This window comes from Aythya marila (genome assembly GCF_965140915.1).
Source record: "Aythya marila genome assembly, chromosome: 3".
NCBI lineage: Eukaryota > Metazoa > Chordata > Aves > Anseriformes > Anatidae > Aythya > Aythya marila.
In genome coordinates this window covers 23,343,159-23,360,164 of record NC_139044.1, presented here as the reverse complement: position 1 = coordinate 23,360,164, position 17,006 = coordinate 23,343,159, and the positions used below count along the sequence as shown (strand labels likewise).

General features: G+C 41.8%; 1 protein-coding gene across 1 annotated transcript in view; it reads left to right on the top strand.

Annotated features, from left to right (window-relative positions):
• Positions 1–486: 486 nt before the first annotated feature.
• The window catches only part of PPP2R5A (protein phosphatase 2 regulatory subunit B'alpha), a 43,603-nt gene continuing 27,083 nt past the window's right edge, over positions 487–17,006 (top strand). Inside the window, exon 1 of the mRNA XM_082756753.1 lies at positions 487–961. Within this exon, the coding sequence (XP_082612879.1) occupies positions 811–961 (151 nt within the window). The 5' untranslated portion in view covers positions 487–810. The remainder of the gene's footprint in view (positions 962–17,006) is intronic.

Genomic DNA, 17,006 nt, shown 5'->3' with positions numbered 1-17,006 from the left:
GGCTCAGACACCAACACTTGCTACCCCAAACCTACATGATTCTCACTGTTCTCATCCTAACTCAACAGAGGAGTTAGAAACCCATCCCAAAAGGCAGCCAGGCGCTGCCGGAGCTCCGCCGCGAGGCGCACACGGCCCGGTACCACAGCGAGGGGCGGCTGAGGGGGCAGCCCCCACCCTCCTCCTGCCTGAGCAGCCTCAGCGGCAGCGCCACGAGCTAACGGCCGCCGCGCCTCGCGCCCAACGGCCGCGCTCCGCCACCGCCCCCCGACCTCGTAGCGGGAAGCCCCACCCACTCCATTTCCTTCCTTCCCATTGGAGCATCTACCCGCCAATCTCTCCCCCCTCTCCCCACCCTCTCCTCTCATTGGGCGCCCCGCGCTGTCACTCACCCCGCCACGGCCCCGCCCCCCGTCCCCCCCACCCCTTCCCTCGCCGTTGGCGGCGGGCGGGGCAGAGGGCGGGCGGGATGGCGGCGAAGCAGGGGGGGGCTGCGGGCGGCGGCGCCTGAAGGCGGGGAAGGGGCGTGCGGAAGCCGGGCGCTGGGGAGCCGCCCCCCCGGCCAGCCCGGCGGATGACAGCGGGCCCGGCCCGCTGCGAAGTTTGCCGAGCGCCCCCCCCCCTCCGCGGGGCCGCTCCACGGCTGGGGAGGGAACGGCGAGGAGGCTGGGTCGATAATAATTTTTAATTATTATCCCATTTTCATTTTATTTTTATTTTATTTTATTTTTTTTTTTCCCTTCCTTCCCGCCCGCTTTGATATATGCCCGCGGCGAGCGCGTCCCCCCCGCGCCGCCTCGCCGCCCAGCCATGTCGGCGGCCATCTCCGCCGCGGAGAAAGTGGACGGCTTCACGCGGAAATCCGTGCGCAAGGCGCAGCGGCAGCGGCGCTCGCAGGGCTCCTCGCAGTTCCGCGGCCACGGCAGCCAGGTGGAGCTCTCGCCGCTGCCCCAGCTCAAAGGTACCTCGGCGAAACCCTCCGCGGGGCCCTGCCTCGTCCCCCCGTCCCTCTGTCCCGTCCCTCTGTCCCCTCTGTCCCCGTGTCCCCCCCTCCTCCGTCCCCTCTCTCCCGCGGTGGCTCCTCCCTTCAGGGGGGTTTGCAAAGAGGAGCCCGGTGCCCCTGGCATCGTGTCCCGGGCTTGCCTCGGGCCTCCCCAGCGCTTTTTTTTTGGGTTGGTGTTTGCCCCGCCGGGGTTTGGGGGGAACGAGGCGGTATCTCAAAAGCCTGGGTGAAAAAAAAGGACGCCCTGGCATGGAAACCGGCACCGCAGCCTTTATCCTTCGTCCTGAAACTCAAATCCGGGCAGGCTGATTGCTAGCAGTTTGCAAAAATGAACCAGAAGTTCAGTGCAGCCTTCCCCCCCCGCCTTCCCACCAAAGTTTTCCCTCTCTTAAAAATTACAAAAGTAATTATTCAGCGGGGAATACGAACTCCTTGTTAACGTATTTAACAAGAACCTGAGCAACAAGGGGCAAACATTACCTTACCATTACCCCATAGCAATTGTGCTGTCACTCGTGGTGAAGTTTTTGAAGCTTCATCGTACGATGGAGGGAAAAAATAACTCTTAATGATCTGCAGTAAATGCCCCAAATCAGAGTGCAGTGTGGCCGACTTAAAAATAGTCCTAAAAGCTAAATATTTTTTTTCCTGTTTGATTTTTGTGGATTATACAGTCACAGCTGTAGTATTTCAAGGCAGTTTCTTGCTGCTCCTGAACGGCAGATGTTCATGAATCATGAAACTGGCTATTAGCAGAAATGTTATTAAATGCAAATAAGCTTGGGCAGGAAGGTAACATGGGAATTATTTTTTTCTTTAGCATCTTTGTTGCAGTGGCTGAGCACGTTGCTCTTAAAAACAGAAGAGGTGTTCTTCACGGTGCTTGTTTTGGGTTTTCTTTGTGAAGTTTTGTCCTCCCTTTAGCTGGATTTACAGGATTTATAACCAAGATGATTTCTTTGAAATCAAGCTTCAGTTTCTGCTATTGGTATGACTAAACTTCTGCCAAGTTTTAATAATAATGAAAAGCTAATTCCCATGCTGTACAGACAGTTTATTTTCCTCAAAGATAATTTTTTTATAAAACCATTCTTGAGACCTTGTAAAAGCACTTGGCAAATATCGCACATAGGTGGCAGACTTCAGAAAGTTTGGGTCCTGATCCAGCAAACAGTTAAGCGTACGTACTTTATGCAGGGAGCAATTCCAGCTTAAATCAGCAAAATGTCCAAGTTTACATTCTTTGCTGAACTGGGACTTTAATGTTAGATTTTTAACTTTGTATGATTAAGTCTTCTCGTTTTGTGAGTGCAGTTTTACAGCTTTTTGCTTATTGTACGGGGAAAGTTTGTGTGGCATCAGCAGCTCGAATGTTTGGAAATTTGAGGCCATAAACTATCAGAGGAATCTGTTCAGTTAAGCAGAGTTTTATAGTAGCTCGAATTGCCTGAAATTCTTAAAGGAAAATCGCATCTGTCTTCATGCTTATGGTTTACATTGAAAGTCTTGCCCTCCAGATCTGTTTCAGAACAGAAACTGTGGGCAAAGCATGCTTTTATGAGTAACAGTATCCCAGGTAGCCAGTTATCAGAAAGCTGGGCAGCACTCTTCTGCATGTTTTCTCCCATGGGTTTGCAATGTTTGGATATATGGGGAATTTTGATTTGTTGTGAATATCTGATGCTTTCTCCCCTTCCGCTTTTCTCCTTTCCTCTCTTGACCCTCCCCTGCCTCCCAAACCAAAAGAGCTGATAGAAAGAGTTTGCTCTCCATAAATGTATGGTTTTGTGAAACTTCTTGTTGTAATCACGTACATCTCGGGAAGATGAAGCTCTGCTTTATTCTTTAAAGCCAATGTGGAATTCAGCAATAGCTGTGATGCTGCCAGCGTAGTGTCATCTCCAGCCTGGCAGCCAGCGTTCCCAGGGAGGGGCGGAAAAAGGAAAGTACAGTCATTATGCTGGTGCCTAAGGGCCCTCAGCATGCACTTAGGAAATTAGATTAAGAAGTTTTGCTTTTCCAGGTATCTTACAGTAAGGGGCTAAATGTAGGGCGTGTGAAGCCTGTATTGGGAGATCAACAGTTTGTAGATGAAGAAGCAGTTTGGTGATATACTGCAGTAAAAATACTTAATTTGATTTATAGTTCCTGTCCTGTTTGATCACTTTCAGGACAATAACAAATATTCTGAAACTCCCAAATAGGTTTGTCAGGCTGGCCTGAAATACTTGTATTCTACTTTATTGGAAGGAAGGATGTTCCAGAAGAAAAAATAAAAACTAACCACTCACTTTATCAAACATCTTCCTGGGTAGATTTTTTCCCCTTTTATCTAGGGACTATTTATTTTTTTTGTTTGCTACTAATAGGGCCAGATCAGATAGTGTAACACCCTGTCATAGGGGTGTAAGTGGTATTGCTTGAAAGCCTGTAGAAAGGTAACATACTTATTTACATATTTCTGGAGCTAATTGTGCTGCTGCTGGGATTACCAAAATTTCTGGATTTAGCTGCATATTCTGTCACTGCTAGGAGAAGCCGAGTTTCTGTCACTAGCAGGTGAGAGTCCCAGATAGTACATGGTCTTAGCTTTAGGGGTTTGGGTTTTGGGGGGACAGGGAGAAGTTGAGGGGGTATAGTGGGATTGTGTGTTGGTCATTCACATTTCACGTTATTTTTACATCAGATATTATGTATCATCCTTAGATAAAAGCTTAGCAAAACCTTACTGATGACAGGATACATAAAATAAATGAGGAATTACATTTCCTCTGTTATTCAGGAGAGTGTATGCTTCACTGTAGTGCTTCATAAGCAGTACTGAAGACCAGAATAATAAAAAAAAAAGAAAAAAAAAAAAAGAAAAAGGGGGAGGGGAGGGAAGAGTGTTAGACCTGTGTCAAGTTGAAGCTGTTCCCCCTCCCATCTCCTTTTCATTTTGTTACTTTGCAGTTTACTTAATACAAATCCTCTGAAAATTTGTAGCCAAAGTAACATGCTGGTTAACAGCAGGATTTTATCGCTTAGTGAACAGTCCTGGGAGTGTTGAGTTTAAAGAAATCTGATGAAGGGATTGTTATTTTTAAATTCTTAAGAAGTGGTCATTTTGTCTCAATACCGAGTCCTTTTTAAACACTGTAATAGCCCATGCAGTTACCTTCATTTCTGGAAAAAGACAATCAGCTTGACCTTGGGAGCCAGTCTGACTAATCGCACTGAAACTACACATACACGTTTCTGTGATTTTTTTTTTTTTGGTTGAAGAAGCATGTGAAAATACAGGTGAAAAATGGTGACCAGATAGGATGAAAAAAAAAATCTTATTCAAAACAGCTTGTTGCTTTTATTTAGCACAGTTAATGTGGGCTGTCAGGTTGTAAAGAGAATGTACCTTTTTTCTGTTACCAGAGATGTCAAGTCCAGCTGGAGTGAATAAACATTTTCTGATGTCTCTCTGTGATCTTCTCAGTACTGAGCATCCTTTTGGGAAGATGCTTGTCACTGCAGGCTTATTTCCTATAACATGCACCAAGCACAAAAATATTACAAGAAATTCTTAGTGTTCGTTTCCAAATGAAACTCTCCCCATCGAGAAAACTCTGGCTCTTACAGCAGAACAGCTGGAAACTGGTCCAAAAATCTGTCAGCCGTAGGCTAGAGATGGTTGTAAGAATCTCAGTGGGACTGCGAGTTACAGTGGTGAAGTATACTGGAATAAGACATTTTTAAAAGACCTTCCAGTATGCAGTTTCAGCATCCAAATATGGGGTTCAAAACGGGTGTTATCAAAAGTATTTGCTTTATTTAAACCATCAAGGGACAGCTTGGATTTGACTGAGAACCAGGTGCTGTGTTCAAGCTAAGCTTTCATGACAGCATTATAGGAAGGCCTAGTAAGCTTGCTTATTGCTAAAATTTTAACCTTATTACATCCAGCAGGGTCAGTTCAGATGCTTTGAATCATACAGTGTGTATTTCAGAGTGACAAAAATAAGCAGAGTTAAAAACAGCTGAGAGGAATTTTATTCATGCTAACATTAAGTTGCCTTTGCTCCAGAAAGGAAAATAGCCTTCAAAAATTTTAGAATGGTTTACTTTTACTACAGCCTTCATAAATATTTGTAAGTTAAATGACAGTTTTCTGTTGCTCAGATTTGCACTGTTTTGTTTTGTTTTTGTTAAATCCCTGATGATTCATTGTTATTTCCTCTTCCGTAGTCCCCCATCCTATACCTTTTGTATTCAACCTCACTTGCATCTGTGACCTTCCCGGCTGATTTTTTCCTTAACAAAGACGATCTTTAGTTTTCAGATGAAGATGAGGATGTTCTCTAAGGAATTTCCATTTAACTCTTACGCATAGTCTCAACAGGGCACTCAACAAAGTAGTCAAAACTTGTGTTTAGTCAAGTTACAATCTTGAAAAATAGAGAACCTACAATAGCTAAAGAAGACTTAAGAACTTTTAATTTTAATATTCTAATGTAGTTCCATGAAAAATGTACTGCTTAATTTTCTCCTATATTAAGGAACTGTTCCTAGTTTATGGAGTGGAACATTTGGTCTTTAATTCTTAACAAATTGACCTTTTTTTATCCTTAGACTTGAATTTTTGGTCTTAGAATATACTTCCATCAAGAGCAACTCCTAAATATAGAGCCTATTGACAGTCTTCACATGAACTTTTCTATTTAAATCTTTCACATCTTCTGTGTGCCAGCTTAGGATCAGATTTCTTTTTCCATATTCGTTGCTTTCTAGTTTAGTCAGATATTAGTTTTGCAGGTGCCAATTTTAATGGTAGTTGCTGTAGGAAATACAAGTGGAATTACTTACTGCTCTGGCTGTCTGATCGAAAGAAGATTATATCAATCTGCAGAGTTCTTTTTAATATCCACCTATCTTAAAATTATTTGGTGCCGTTGAGAAGGCACCGTACCAACAGCTCGGGACAGAGTAAAGTTGTCTTTAAGCATAGAAGGGCTATGTGTAGTGTTATTATGAAGAAAGACATTTCCCTGTGGAAGGGTTTAACATTCAGTTTGTGCTATTGTCGTCCTGACTCCTGTTTTAATCCAGCAGGCTAAGATTATACGTATAGGCTCATCACAGTGTGTGAACTCCGAAGGTTGGAACCACAGGCTAACGAGACCAGTAGGTAGTAAATAAAGTCTGTTGTATAAAACTCCCTTGGCAAAATGCTCTTCTGGAAACTGGACCAACAGCGACAGCTTATTTTAACACCTGAATCATTGATTTTTATCAGAGAGTCACTGAGCTAGTTTCTGTTAAGTTTTGCTGAGCTCGTGGTCAGTCTCAGTGGCATACGTTTGACTTCGAGGCAGGACTCCTCTTAGTTAAGGTCGCCTACAATTTTCCTTCACAAGACCTTATTCTCAGCTGCTTACAGCATTGCTAAACAGTTTGGACTGAAGTTTCCATGCCAAGTATGGACAGTTTTATTTGGAACTGTTCCTCAGGCTAATTTTCTGAGTTTCAGCAAAACCAGTTCAAACCGTTCCTAAGACTAGAGTAAAAATGCGTTATATGTTGTTGATATTAAAATAATAATAATGGTCTTGAGCTCTGATGTTTGCTGTACTTTGTAGCTTAGCATATAGCTCTGGATGAAAATTAATCTAATGTGGTCCAAATTCTCAGATGTGCTCAGCAGCTTTTGTAGCTCGGTAGCAAGACTGATGATGATTCAGTACCTCCTGTGCTGCTCTGCAAGGAACCACCTCTTTGAGGCTGCTGTGCACGGCTTTTCTTTGGTTTTCCTGCACTATAATTAAGTGTATAGAAAGCTTACAATATGTTTTTCTGAAAGCTGGAGCCCAGAAGTGTGCTACAGGTGGCAGGATGGTAAGAAGCGGTGGGCTGACAGGAGATGCAGGTGGGAAAAGAGGGCAGGAGGGTGTGCGGCTGGAGCCAGCTCCTCACCTGTAGCTGCAGCAAGTCCTGAATGTCAAAGGCTGGCTGTGAAATGTGCTGGAAATGTTTCTTACCATATCCAGTGTGAGTTTCTTCACAGCTTTTCATTGTGACCACGTTTTTTGAGACTTTACCTGACTCCAAAGGTAAACCGGAATTGAAATTTCATGTGCTTAGGGTTTTTGTTTGCTATATCAGGAATTGATTGAAGATGAGTTGGTTCATCAAATAAGAGTCTTAACTCGAGAAGGTAAAGATTAGAAGAACATACCTGCAGCTGCCATGATCAGAGGATGGAACCTGCTGGCAGTCACTGGCTGCAGTGTGTTTGGGGCAAGGAGGGCTTCTCTGGACGTCGATGCAGAACGCCAGTTCGTAGCACTGCTGGGGTGTAGAGAGGGACAGCATCTGAGCTGACCAGGTGGCCTGTAGCCTGCTACAGGAGTAGCTCATATTGCTGCTGTGGATATGGTATAGGGATTTCAGAAACAGACTGTGCTGTTGTGTTGCCTTGGCTGCCATTAGGAAAGGTTTTCTACCTTGTTCCTTGTCTCAGGTTCCCTCTCTTGGCTGTTGTTTCCCAAGGGATAGTTTTTGTCAGCTTCCCATCCCAGAGTAATGTGAATTTTGCAGTGGAGCTGGGAGGTCAAGGTGCAAGTAATGACAAAAAGTGTATGTGCATATACAACCCAGAACTGTGCTGCAAAAGGAAGATTTCCTAATTCTGGTCAGTGGTTTGTAAACTCTCAAGAATTAATAGCATTAAAGCTGCTCCCTGCCATAGCAGGGATACTTTAGTTATGTTATACAAGTTCACTTTTTCAAATTGCTGGTCAAAAGTAATCAGTACACCTGAGCCCATCACACACTTGAAGAGTTGAGAAGCCCTGGATAAAAGGGGTGGAAGTGGCACAGGGGATTTTCTCAGAAGAATTGGAAAACGAGGAGGGGCAAGCGAGGAGGGCGATATAGTGTGGGCCAGGAAAGGCAGATCTGAAGAAAAGCAGGAATAAAACGTTAGAGCCATTTGTCTGACTGTGAAGGGGAAACAGCTTTTTGTCTGCTGTTGCTGTACTTGTGAGCTGGCAGGGTGCATCGTTGCATAAGCAAGTGAAACTTCGGAAGTTAAAAAAAAATAATAATAATAAATTACAGAATCACACAGAATTTCTAGGTTGGAAGAGACCTCAAGATCATCGAGTCCAACCTCTGACCTAACGCTAGCAGTCCCCACTAAACCATATCCCTAAGATATGCTTTTGTTGTATTCATTTCTTCCCAAGTAAAATTTTATGGGAAAGTGTGGGGGGAAATGGGGATTTTTTTTTTTTTTTTTTTTTTTTTAAGTTCCAATGCAGCCTAGTTGGGTAAGGTTTTTTGAAAACTAGATGATGTTTCTAACAAAAAAAAATAATCTATGCTTATTTAAAATATGGCGTAGGTGTAAACTTTTTGCAGTAGGACTGAAGTCCTGTTAAGCAGCATAAATTTTGGTCCCATCTGTATGTAACAGGAAGAAGAGTTGAGAACTACATGTAGGTTTTGAATTGCATATGTAAAATGAAATTGTGCATTTCAGCATTGTTGGTTTCTGAGGAAAACAAACATTTATTATACTTTTGAGGAAAAAAATTTAGAAGCAAATGTCAGAGTCCCCTAGAGAGCAATGGTCTGGGTCCCACAGTACAGTCGGGAAGGACAAGGTTTGATAATTTACATTTGTGAGTACTTTCCCTTAGGAGAAGGAAGCAGGAGCAAAATAAACTCACTACATCAGAATGGTGTAAATAGAGTTTTAAAATAACTACAAGATTTTGCCAAATGGGAATATACTTAAGTGTAGGATCACTCCTTCATTACTGAACACTTGATGTTTACAATTTTTGTTAGAAAGAAAATAACTGTTGATGGCTAAAAATGAAAAATAAAAGTTTTTTGACCTTTTATGTATGCAACTAGATGCTTAGTTCAAGTGAGATGGATAAGGAGATCTTGCAAGTGCTTGAATATTTGTCTGCTCTGGACAACAGTCTGTTCCCATTGAGGTCAGTGGCAGGTAAGTCACTGAATGCAGCAAAACCAGGATTGCACCTGTATTCCCCATCTGATTTAATCTTAGTTCTTCCTGCTTAAGACATGATTAAGTATCTTGTTATTTTATTTGTCTGAGAAAACTTTAAAAACCAAGAAATATGACTTCAGACAAATATTGAAGTGTATATTTATCCAAGGAATTACTCCAATACCTGTAACTTCCACCCCAATTTATGCAGGGATTGAAGGGATGAAATTGTACCTTGGCTTTTGAAGACCTAGATCACATGTTTCCTCTGGCACAGATTTCCTATTAACTTACTCCCCTATACATCCCCTTCACACGTTTAAAATAGCCTAAGTGCTAAATTAACTGCAAAATGAGATTCTGTACTTCTGTGAAGTAATGTTTAACAGTTAGCCCTTGGTTTCCAATGAAAGATATTTTTGTATGGCACTCTACACTGATTTTGCCATGTGAAAATTCAAAGAGCATTTCTGCAGTTTTTGGACAATAAAAATGAATGTGATTTGTAATGCTGACTTGTGTTTTCTAGTGTGATGCCAAACTGGAGCAACTTGAGCATTTAATTCAAAATTAAGTTGTTAGATCAGGTGGGATCTTAAAATAACTAGGGAACAATATAAGCTAATAGACTTTAAATAAAAATAAAAATCCTGCGATGGAGCCATTTATGGCCTATTTCATTATCAGCAGTCACTGTTTATAAAATACCACAGTTTCAGTCAGAGGTCTTGCATTCAAATTAATAAAAAGGGAGCTTATTCAGATAGTGAACACAATTTCTATCCTTACAAGCTTAAAAGGTGCAAATGAATTTGTTTCAGGCTCTGGTCTAGCAAGGTGTTTAGGTTTAGGCGTTTGAGGATGATTTTAATAGTGTACCATAGGATGGTTGTTGAACTGGAGTTTGTGTCTGTGTGGCACACAGCTTTGTCACTTGCTTTTCAGCCGTCCTTATCCCCTGGTTCCCATCTGAGTGGAGTGCTGTGGCTGTTTGAGGAGGGAGCAGCAGCAAACAGAGCCGCTCACGTTACTTGGTTAACGCTGAGCTGGGAAGGTGTGAAGCAGTTCCTTGAGTCAGCCTCTTCACAACCCGAAGGGTTTGTTTTGTGTCTTCAAGATGAGGTGGGGAAATCGGAAATTCTATCCAACACTTAGATTTCAAGAAACAGCATTTACTTAAAAGCAAACATGGGTGTTTGGGGACAGGTAGAGTTAACATCTGGTCGGAAGTGGACAACAGCTCTGTAATTTGGATGCAGTGTATGTTTCGGGGACCAGCAGCACCACGGAGGTGGTTCCTTGCAATCTGATTCCACAGTCCGAGAGGCTTGGTCCCTGGTCCCGTTCCCTTTCTGTAGGGTCCTGCTGGTGGTTGGTTTTCCCACATGTTGGCGTGCAGTGAGCTACCAGGAGCCTATCTGTGGGTGCTTTTGGCTTGTGGCAAATAGAAAGTAATTGTGAGTTAGTAGGCTTTTAGGAGAGGACTTGTTTATATACCCAGGGCTTTACCTTGATCTTTATTTGCCCTCCTCTTGTTGTTAAGAGGACTTTTTGAAAGCGCATATGTTTTACCATAACAAAAGCCTTTGTTACATTTCTATGTAACAAAAGCTATTTATTCTTGCTTTCTCTTTGGGAAAGCAGTTTGCATTACCAAGCCTTTGTGATTTAAAGTTAAAGGTTGCCATCTGTCCCATCTTTGTATCTCCAGAACAACAATTTCCCATTCCAAAAGTCAATTACTTACCCTTCTACCCCAGCTTAATGATCTGGCTGCGTGCATTAACTCTGTGATGAGATTTATCCCTATCTTCCTTAAAGAAGCAGGCTTCTTATTTTAAATTAATATAAGATCGATATTACATAATATAAATATAAAATTACATAATGTTCCACCTTCATGAAGCCAGTGAAACCGTTCTTTGGGCTTGCATGCAGGAGAGAATGCTAAATTCCCAGAGCCTCTGGTTACATTCGAGATGGGCCTGTCCTGGCGTATGATCAGTCGTCACCACTGCTTGATGGTTTTTAAATGAAGACAGCAAATGTAGTAGCTGCGTATGCCAAAAACATAAGTGAATGCACTGGGGAGCATAATAGTTGGCTTACTGGTGGAAGAAAGCTTTTTTGAATTCAAGAGGAGTAGCATAATTGTTCTTTGAAAATGCACACTACAACTGCACAAACTGAAATTTCTTTTATAGTAAGATTTCTTTTAGAATTTCTTGTATAATAAATTCATTATATCATTCTGAGCAGAGCTTGCCTACAGGTAACCATATGCAAAGCTCAGCATCTTGATGCTTTCTGTTAAAAGCAGCATAACCATGTCCTGTCATCAGACAACATACATATATATATATATATATTTTTTTTAATTATTATTTTTTTTTCTCCTCAGAATTATTTGTTGCATGTAACTGAGTTTCAGTTCTGAACTGTCAGTGATGCTCTTGAGGAAATGTTTGTAGGGTTCGTGATGCACATTTTGTCAAAGATGTCTGCAGGATGTTTAACGTTCGCATTCGACTCGTTGGCATGGTGTTTGATTTTGTAGTTTTTCTCTTTTGTTTAAGAAATGAGTAGGGCTTTAATTCTCCTTTTTGAGAAAGTTGTGGGAGAAATAAGGTGGATGTTGTCAGGTCTGGTCACTAGAGTCTTGCTGTTCATGAACTTTTTGAGGACTAAGAGAGTAATTTGCATTATGTTTTGCATCTGTCTTCATGTTGTCTTCTGTAATTAACCAGTAGGAAATAAGGCTATTAAATAGGAAAGCACTTCAGCTGGGTACTTTCTTATTGTCTGAAGTGTTTTGGTTGAGTCAAATTCTCATTAAAATTGAGGGATTTAATGTGGTAGGAGCTCTTAGCCATACGAGATTATAAGAATGCTTGGAAGATGACAGAAACAATTTAGATAAGAAAGACACTTTCAGTTTACTATCAGTCCAAGGAGTCATGTCAGAGAAAATTTGTGACAGATGTTGTTGGATCAGCATAGGCTTTTCAGATTTTCTGGACTGATTTGTTAAGGTCAACTGCTGGCCACATGGACTGGCAGACGAGCCTTACTGAACAAACAATATCTGGTATTGGACAGGACGTAGCTTTCGAGAAGTGCTTTTAGTAAACAACTTTAAAATTCTCTATAGCCTAGAATATGTAGCTATCTCTGTAAACCACAATAGAGTATGTGAATAAAAATCATCATAGATTGTGTCCTTATTTAGTTTCACTTCTTGTGTGAGACTCTTTAAATTCTTTTTTTGCCCTGGCATGTATCAAGGAGTTAATCTTAAATTCACAATATTCTAATGAGCAAAACTTGTGATTTCTTAGCTATTTCAAAAGAAAATGGAGATTTACTTGGATGGTGGTGTGATTTTTTTTTTTTTTTTTTTTAGCAGTTTGGTTGCTTTTTTGCAATTTTAATTTGATTTTGCACAACTGGTTGGAGGAAGGTGTGCATTAAATTGGATAAAACGCTTGCTGTGGGGGCAGTTGAGCAAGCAGCGTGTTGCAGTGTATTTTTAAAGTACTGCTCAGGTGGATCACTAGTGTAAGTCCTGCCTGATGAGCATCAGCAGGAGAGTTTCAGTGGAAGGAGAAGTTCAGCTCATTGCTGTGATTGCTCCTTTGCAGGCCTTTGGATTTCTGAAATAGGGAGGTTGTGTCCATCTGTATGAGCATGCAGATCCCAGACAGAATTGACCAATGTGCCTTCTGTACCTTTAGCTCTGTGCCAAGTCTTTATTTTGGCCATCTCCCATATGTGGTATGGACTTCTTTGTAACATCATGTTTGAGAATGGTGTTCTGCTTTGTTGTCTTCCAAACCTCCTCCTAAAGAATAAACCTCCTCTATAGGGAGCTGGTTAATTTCTAAGATGCATGATGTTCTGTCTGACTCCCTTATCTGCCTTGCAAAGTCTGGGCTCTGTTTAGTGAAAACATGCAGAGAAACTTACTCAGCCCCTTCCAGAAATCCAGCAAGAGATGCAGGCTTCAGGACTACAGGTAATTCAAATATATATGCTGTTCAACTCTGAATAGGGGAAAAAAAAAAAAAAGGCAAATAATCAAACAAACCCCCGTAAGTCTGTTAAGAAATGGCACTTACTCCTTAGGCAGCAATTTATTTTTTTTTCTGTATGGGGGGAAAAAAAAAAGAAAATACTAGTGATGAGATTCCATGGATACCTAACGTGCTGCATAATTACTAGTCTGAGCGGCCTCACCAGTTTCAGCTGGGCTGCTGAGCTACCAAAATGGGGAAACTTCTCTTACAGATGTAAGGAGTTACTGCAGGAAGGTTTTAGACCATCAGTATAGCATGAGACTTTATACAGGGGCTGCATCTTCCTTTAGAAAGGAGCTTAAAGTTGCTTTCCAGAAGAAAATTAAAAAAAAAAAAAAAAAAAAAGAAACCAACTAGTTAATGTGTAATTAGGATTTTTCAGTTACCTCATACCTGTGAAGCTGGAGGATATGGTTACAGATGAGCTAATGAACTAACTAAACAACTTGCTGCAGCTGAAAGAGGAGTTTCTGCTCCCACCGCTAACCTTGTGCCAGACCTGATGATCGTCAGGCCCCTCCAGAAGCCATCTAACCTCACTAATATGGCCATGTTATTGAGTTAAAGCAGCTCGCAGAAGGGGCTGACAAGTTGCAGAGCCGGTGTTGAGGGATGGATGTGACTGGGAGCAGGGGAGGGGAAGGGAGGAATAAATGACAAGGGAGTAGAAGGGCAAGGGACCTCTTTCCTCATTGTCAGCCAACCATTGTGCTGCCTGCCAAGCTGCAGACACAGACTTCGGAGAACTTGGAAAGATACTTTGTCTCCTCCCATAACATCCATTGCATCAAAACTCCATTTTTTAACAGTGCCTCCTCCTTACCAGCTCTGTAGCACAAACACCGACACTTTCGGGTGCTTCAGGAGATTGCGATGACAGTGTACACAAGAACTGCACAGAACAAAAATAAGATTTAAAATGAGGTTAGGCAGGTTTCCTTATGCTTGACTTGCGTGGGCTAGGCCAGAGATTCAACAGCGTTGATATTCAAATAATGTGAAGAAAAAAAAACACAAGTATGATGTCTCATGGTACCTGTGCTTCTCTCTGTGTCACTGTTAGGGCTTCATTCTGTGCTAGCAGATCCCACTGCCGTCGAGTGCAGCTGCACGTAGCACAGTAAATATTGGAAACCTGTTACAAGTGTTTGAGAGGGTTTGTTTTGCATTGGCAGGGAAAGTAAGGTTTTCTGAATTTCCAGTTTGTGAAGGGAGTTCCGATTTTTTGACTTTCCAGTTGAGAGGGGAGTTCTGGGGACTTGGATTCTGCTTTCTGCTGAAGCGAGGATAGTGTTTTGTTCCCTGGCTTTGCACAGGAGGTCCTGGATAAACAGTTCTGTTGAGAAAGGAGAAGCATCTTTCTTTTTCCTTCCAGGAGAAATGCCTGTAAACATGCGAGATAAATACACTGTGGGAAGACGTCATTGTAGTCCCCTGGTTAGTGCTATGGCGGTGTCTGTCTCTCGAGTTATATGCTCATGAGGTAGCTCAGACTGTAAAATTTCTTTATCTTTATTTTGGTTGGGTCCTCCCTGGAGAAAAAAATCATATTTTAACTCAGTGCTCCATGCTCAGACATGGACTGATAACCTGGAAAGTATTAAAGCATTTGATTTTGAGACCAATCTGTACAGTCATGCAGCTCTGATGTTTAGTAACTTCTGCTCCGGAGGAACTTGTGAGTCGACTTGTTTGTAATTTTTTATCCTTTGATATTGTGGCTATTGTATGTAATGATGAGGCTTTTGTAAACAGTAGTAGTAGTCTGTTGAGAATTTCAGTACCATGAAGTGCAAGGATCAAATGAACTATTTTCATCAGTTGCAAACATATTTTACCATCTATCCTGCAAATGACCAGAGGCAATGACAATCCTCAGAAAGAGTGATGGTTAAAATGGATCGTAATTTACGATAATTTTTTTTTTTTTGTATTGGACACAACTTTTTGTTGTTAGGATTTTCTACTGTCATATCTGATTAGGAACTGTCTCTCTGTGGTTGCCTAAAGTGTCATTAGGACCTTCCCAAGGACCTCAGGTCAACCGACAAACAGCCCTCATACGGATGTAACAGTGGATTTAAAGAGTTTCCTAAGACGTGCCTCTGTTGAGCAGCCTCTGGAAAACAAAGTTGAGCAAATTGGATTTTGATCACCTGGAGCAGACAACATACAGACCATTTTCTATTATTTTTTTAAAGTGACTTTTCCAACAGCATACAGCAATGTAAGGACAGGTGGTTAATAGAATTCAGTCTTTGGTGTTTTGTTTTGTTTTCCACTTGAAAGTACAACCCGTCCCTAGGGTTATTTTCTTGAAGCATCCACTGCCTACTTTGAACCTGTGTTACCTTCTGCGGTCCTCCTGGTATTTAGGGTAAGCAGTTTTTGTGAACTTCATATGCGTGGAATAAATCTTGATAGAAGTTAAATTAAAACTTATTTAAAAATCGTGCCACAGGTTAAACTACTAAAGCTCAAAGCTCTGGTGTTGATGCAATAATGTTGGCAGAGTTTATTTTATTCATAGAGCTGGAATAAACTATTGCAATATGATTTTACTGCAACGTAGGGTTGTCTAGCTTTTGCTGTGCTGGGAAAATTAGGTGTAGTTAAAGACAAGGCTTAAAAAAGCCAGGAATGCTGACATGAATATCCCCAAAGCAGGCAGTGGTTTCCATGGCACCTGTCCCCAGCATTCCTGGGATGCAGGTGCCATGTGTGAGGCAAGGGCTAAGCACATGAGATGCCGCAGGACTAGTCCTTGTGTTACCTTCCTTACAGTTTTCATCTCTTGCACGTGTCATTATTTCACCATTTCCCCTTGTCATTGTGAGTAATGGATGCATGCGTAGAAGAAAATACTTTGTATGGCTTGGCTTTAAATGGTGCAAGTAACAACACTGATTTATGGGCAGGCTTTTCATTTAGGAAGATGTCTAATTGAGATAGATCAGATCGCTAATGAAAGGGACTGGTGATGCGTGGCCGCAGAGATATGATCTCTGTTACTCTGATGTTGAAATACAAGTGGCTAACACCAGGATTTCTTTGATGTTCTAGGGAAGGTAATAAGGGATTTGATGATTTCTTCTGAATTCTGCTTGCTTGATTTCAACTTTGTTTTAACAAGTTTGTTTTAACCACTATGAGGAGTATTCAGACAATGTCAGCTGGTTTTTAAAACATTAAATTTTGGTTAATGAAACTTGATTTAACTGAACATCACCCAAAGATGCTGTATTTGCTGCACCTCACTACTGGCCTTTGCTAACGTGGAGCATAGTCAGGTTTTTAGTGGGCAGAAGTAAGAGCAGATCTGAGCCCTGTGTGCGGACGGCTGGCAGCACGAGGTTAGGCTCAGGGGAAGCTGTGTGTCCTGGGGCAGTTCCGCGAGCGAGGCTTTGGGGATGTTACCCGCAGCGTGTCACTGTTATTGCTCTGTTGCTATGGCGCAGGTCTTACTCATGCAACCCGCTGCCGAATATTAGACGATCTGAGCTGAAACGTTATGTAACTTACAAATGTTTTTACAGCTGACGTTGATTATTTTGCAGGGTGTAACGATTCACGTCTTTGGTATCGTGCGATTTGTAGATAGCCGAGCAAAAATTAGCATCTTACGACATCCGCATTCAAAAGGAAAATGGTTAAAATTGCAGAATTAGCATTCAGTAGTACAGATCGCTCTTTATGAGGGAATAATAACCTCCGGCTTTCTGAAAAGCCCGCTGAAGTTGTTATGCTCAGTTAATAAGATCTTAACTGTCAGATGGCAAGCGGGAATGCAGTGCAATACAATATTCTGGTGTTTGGACTTCCAGGGCACGGCGAGCAGTTGGGATTACAGTGGAGGCATTTCAGGCCATTTTAGCAATTACTTTTTTGCTTGTACAGAAATGCAAGAATTCTGTCAGATAATGACTGAATG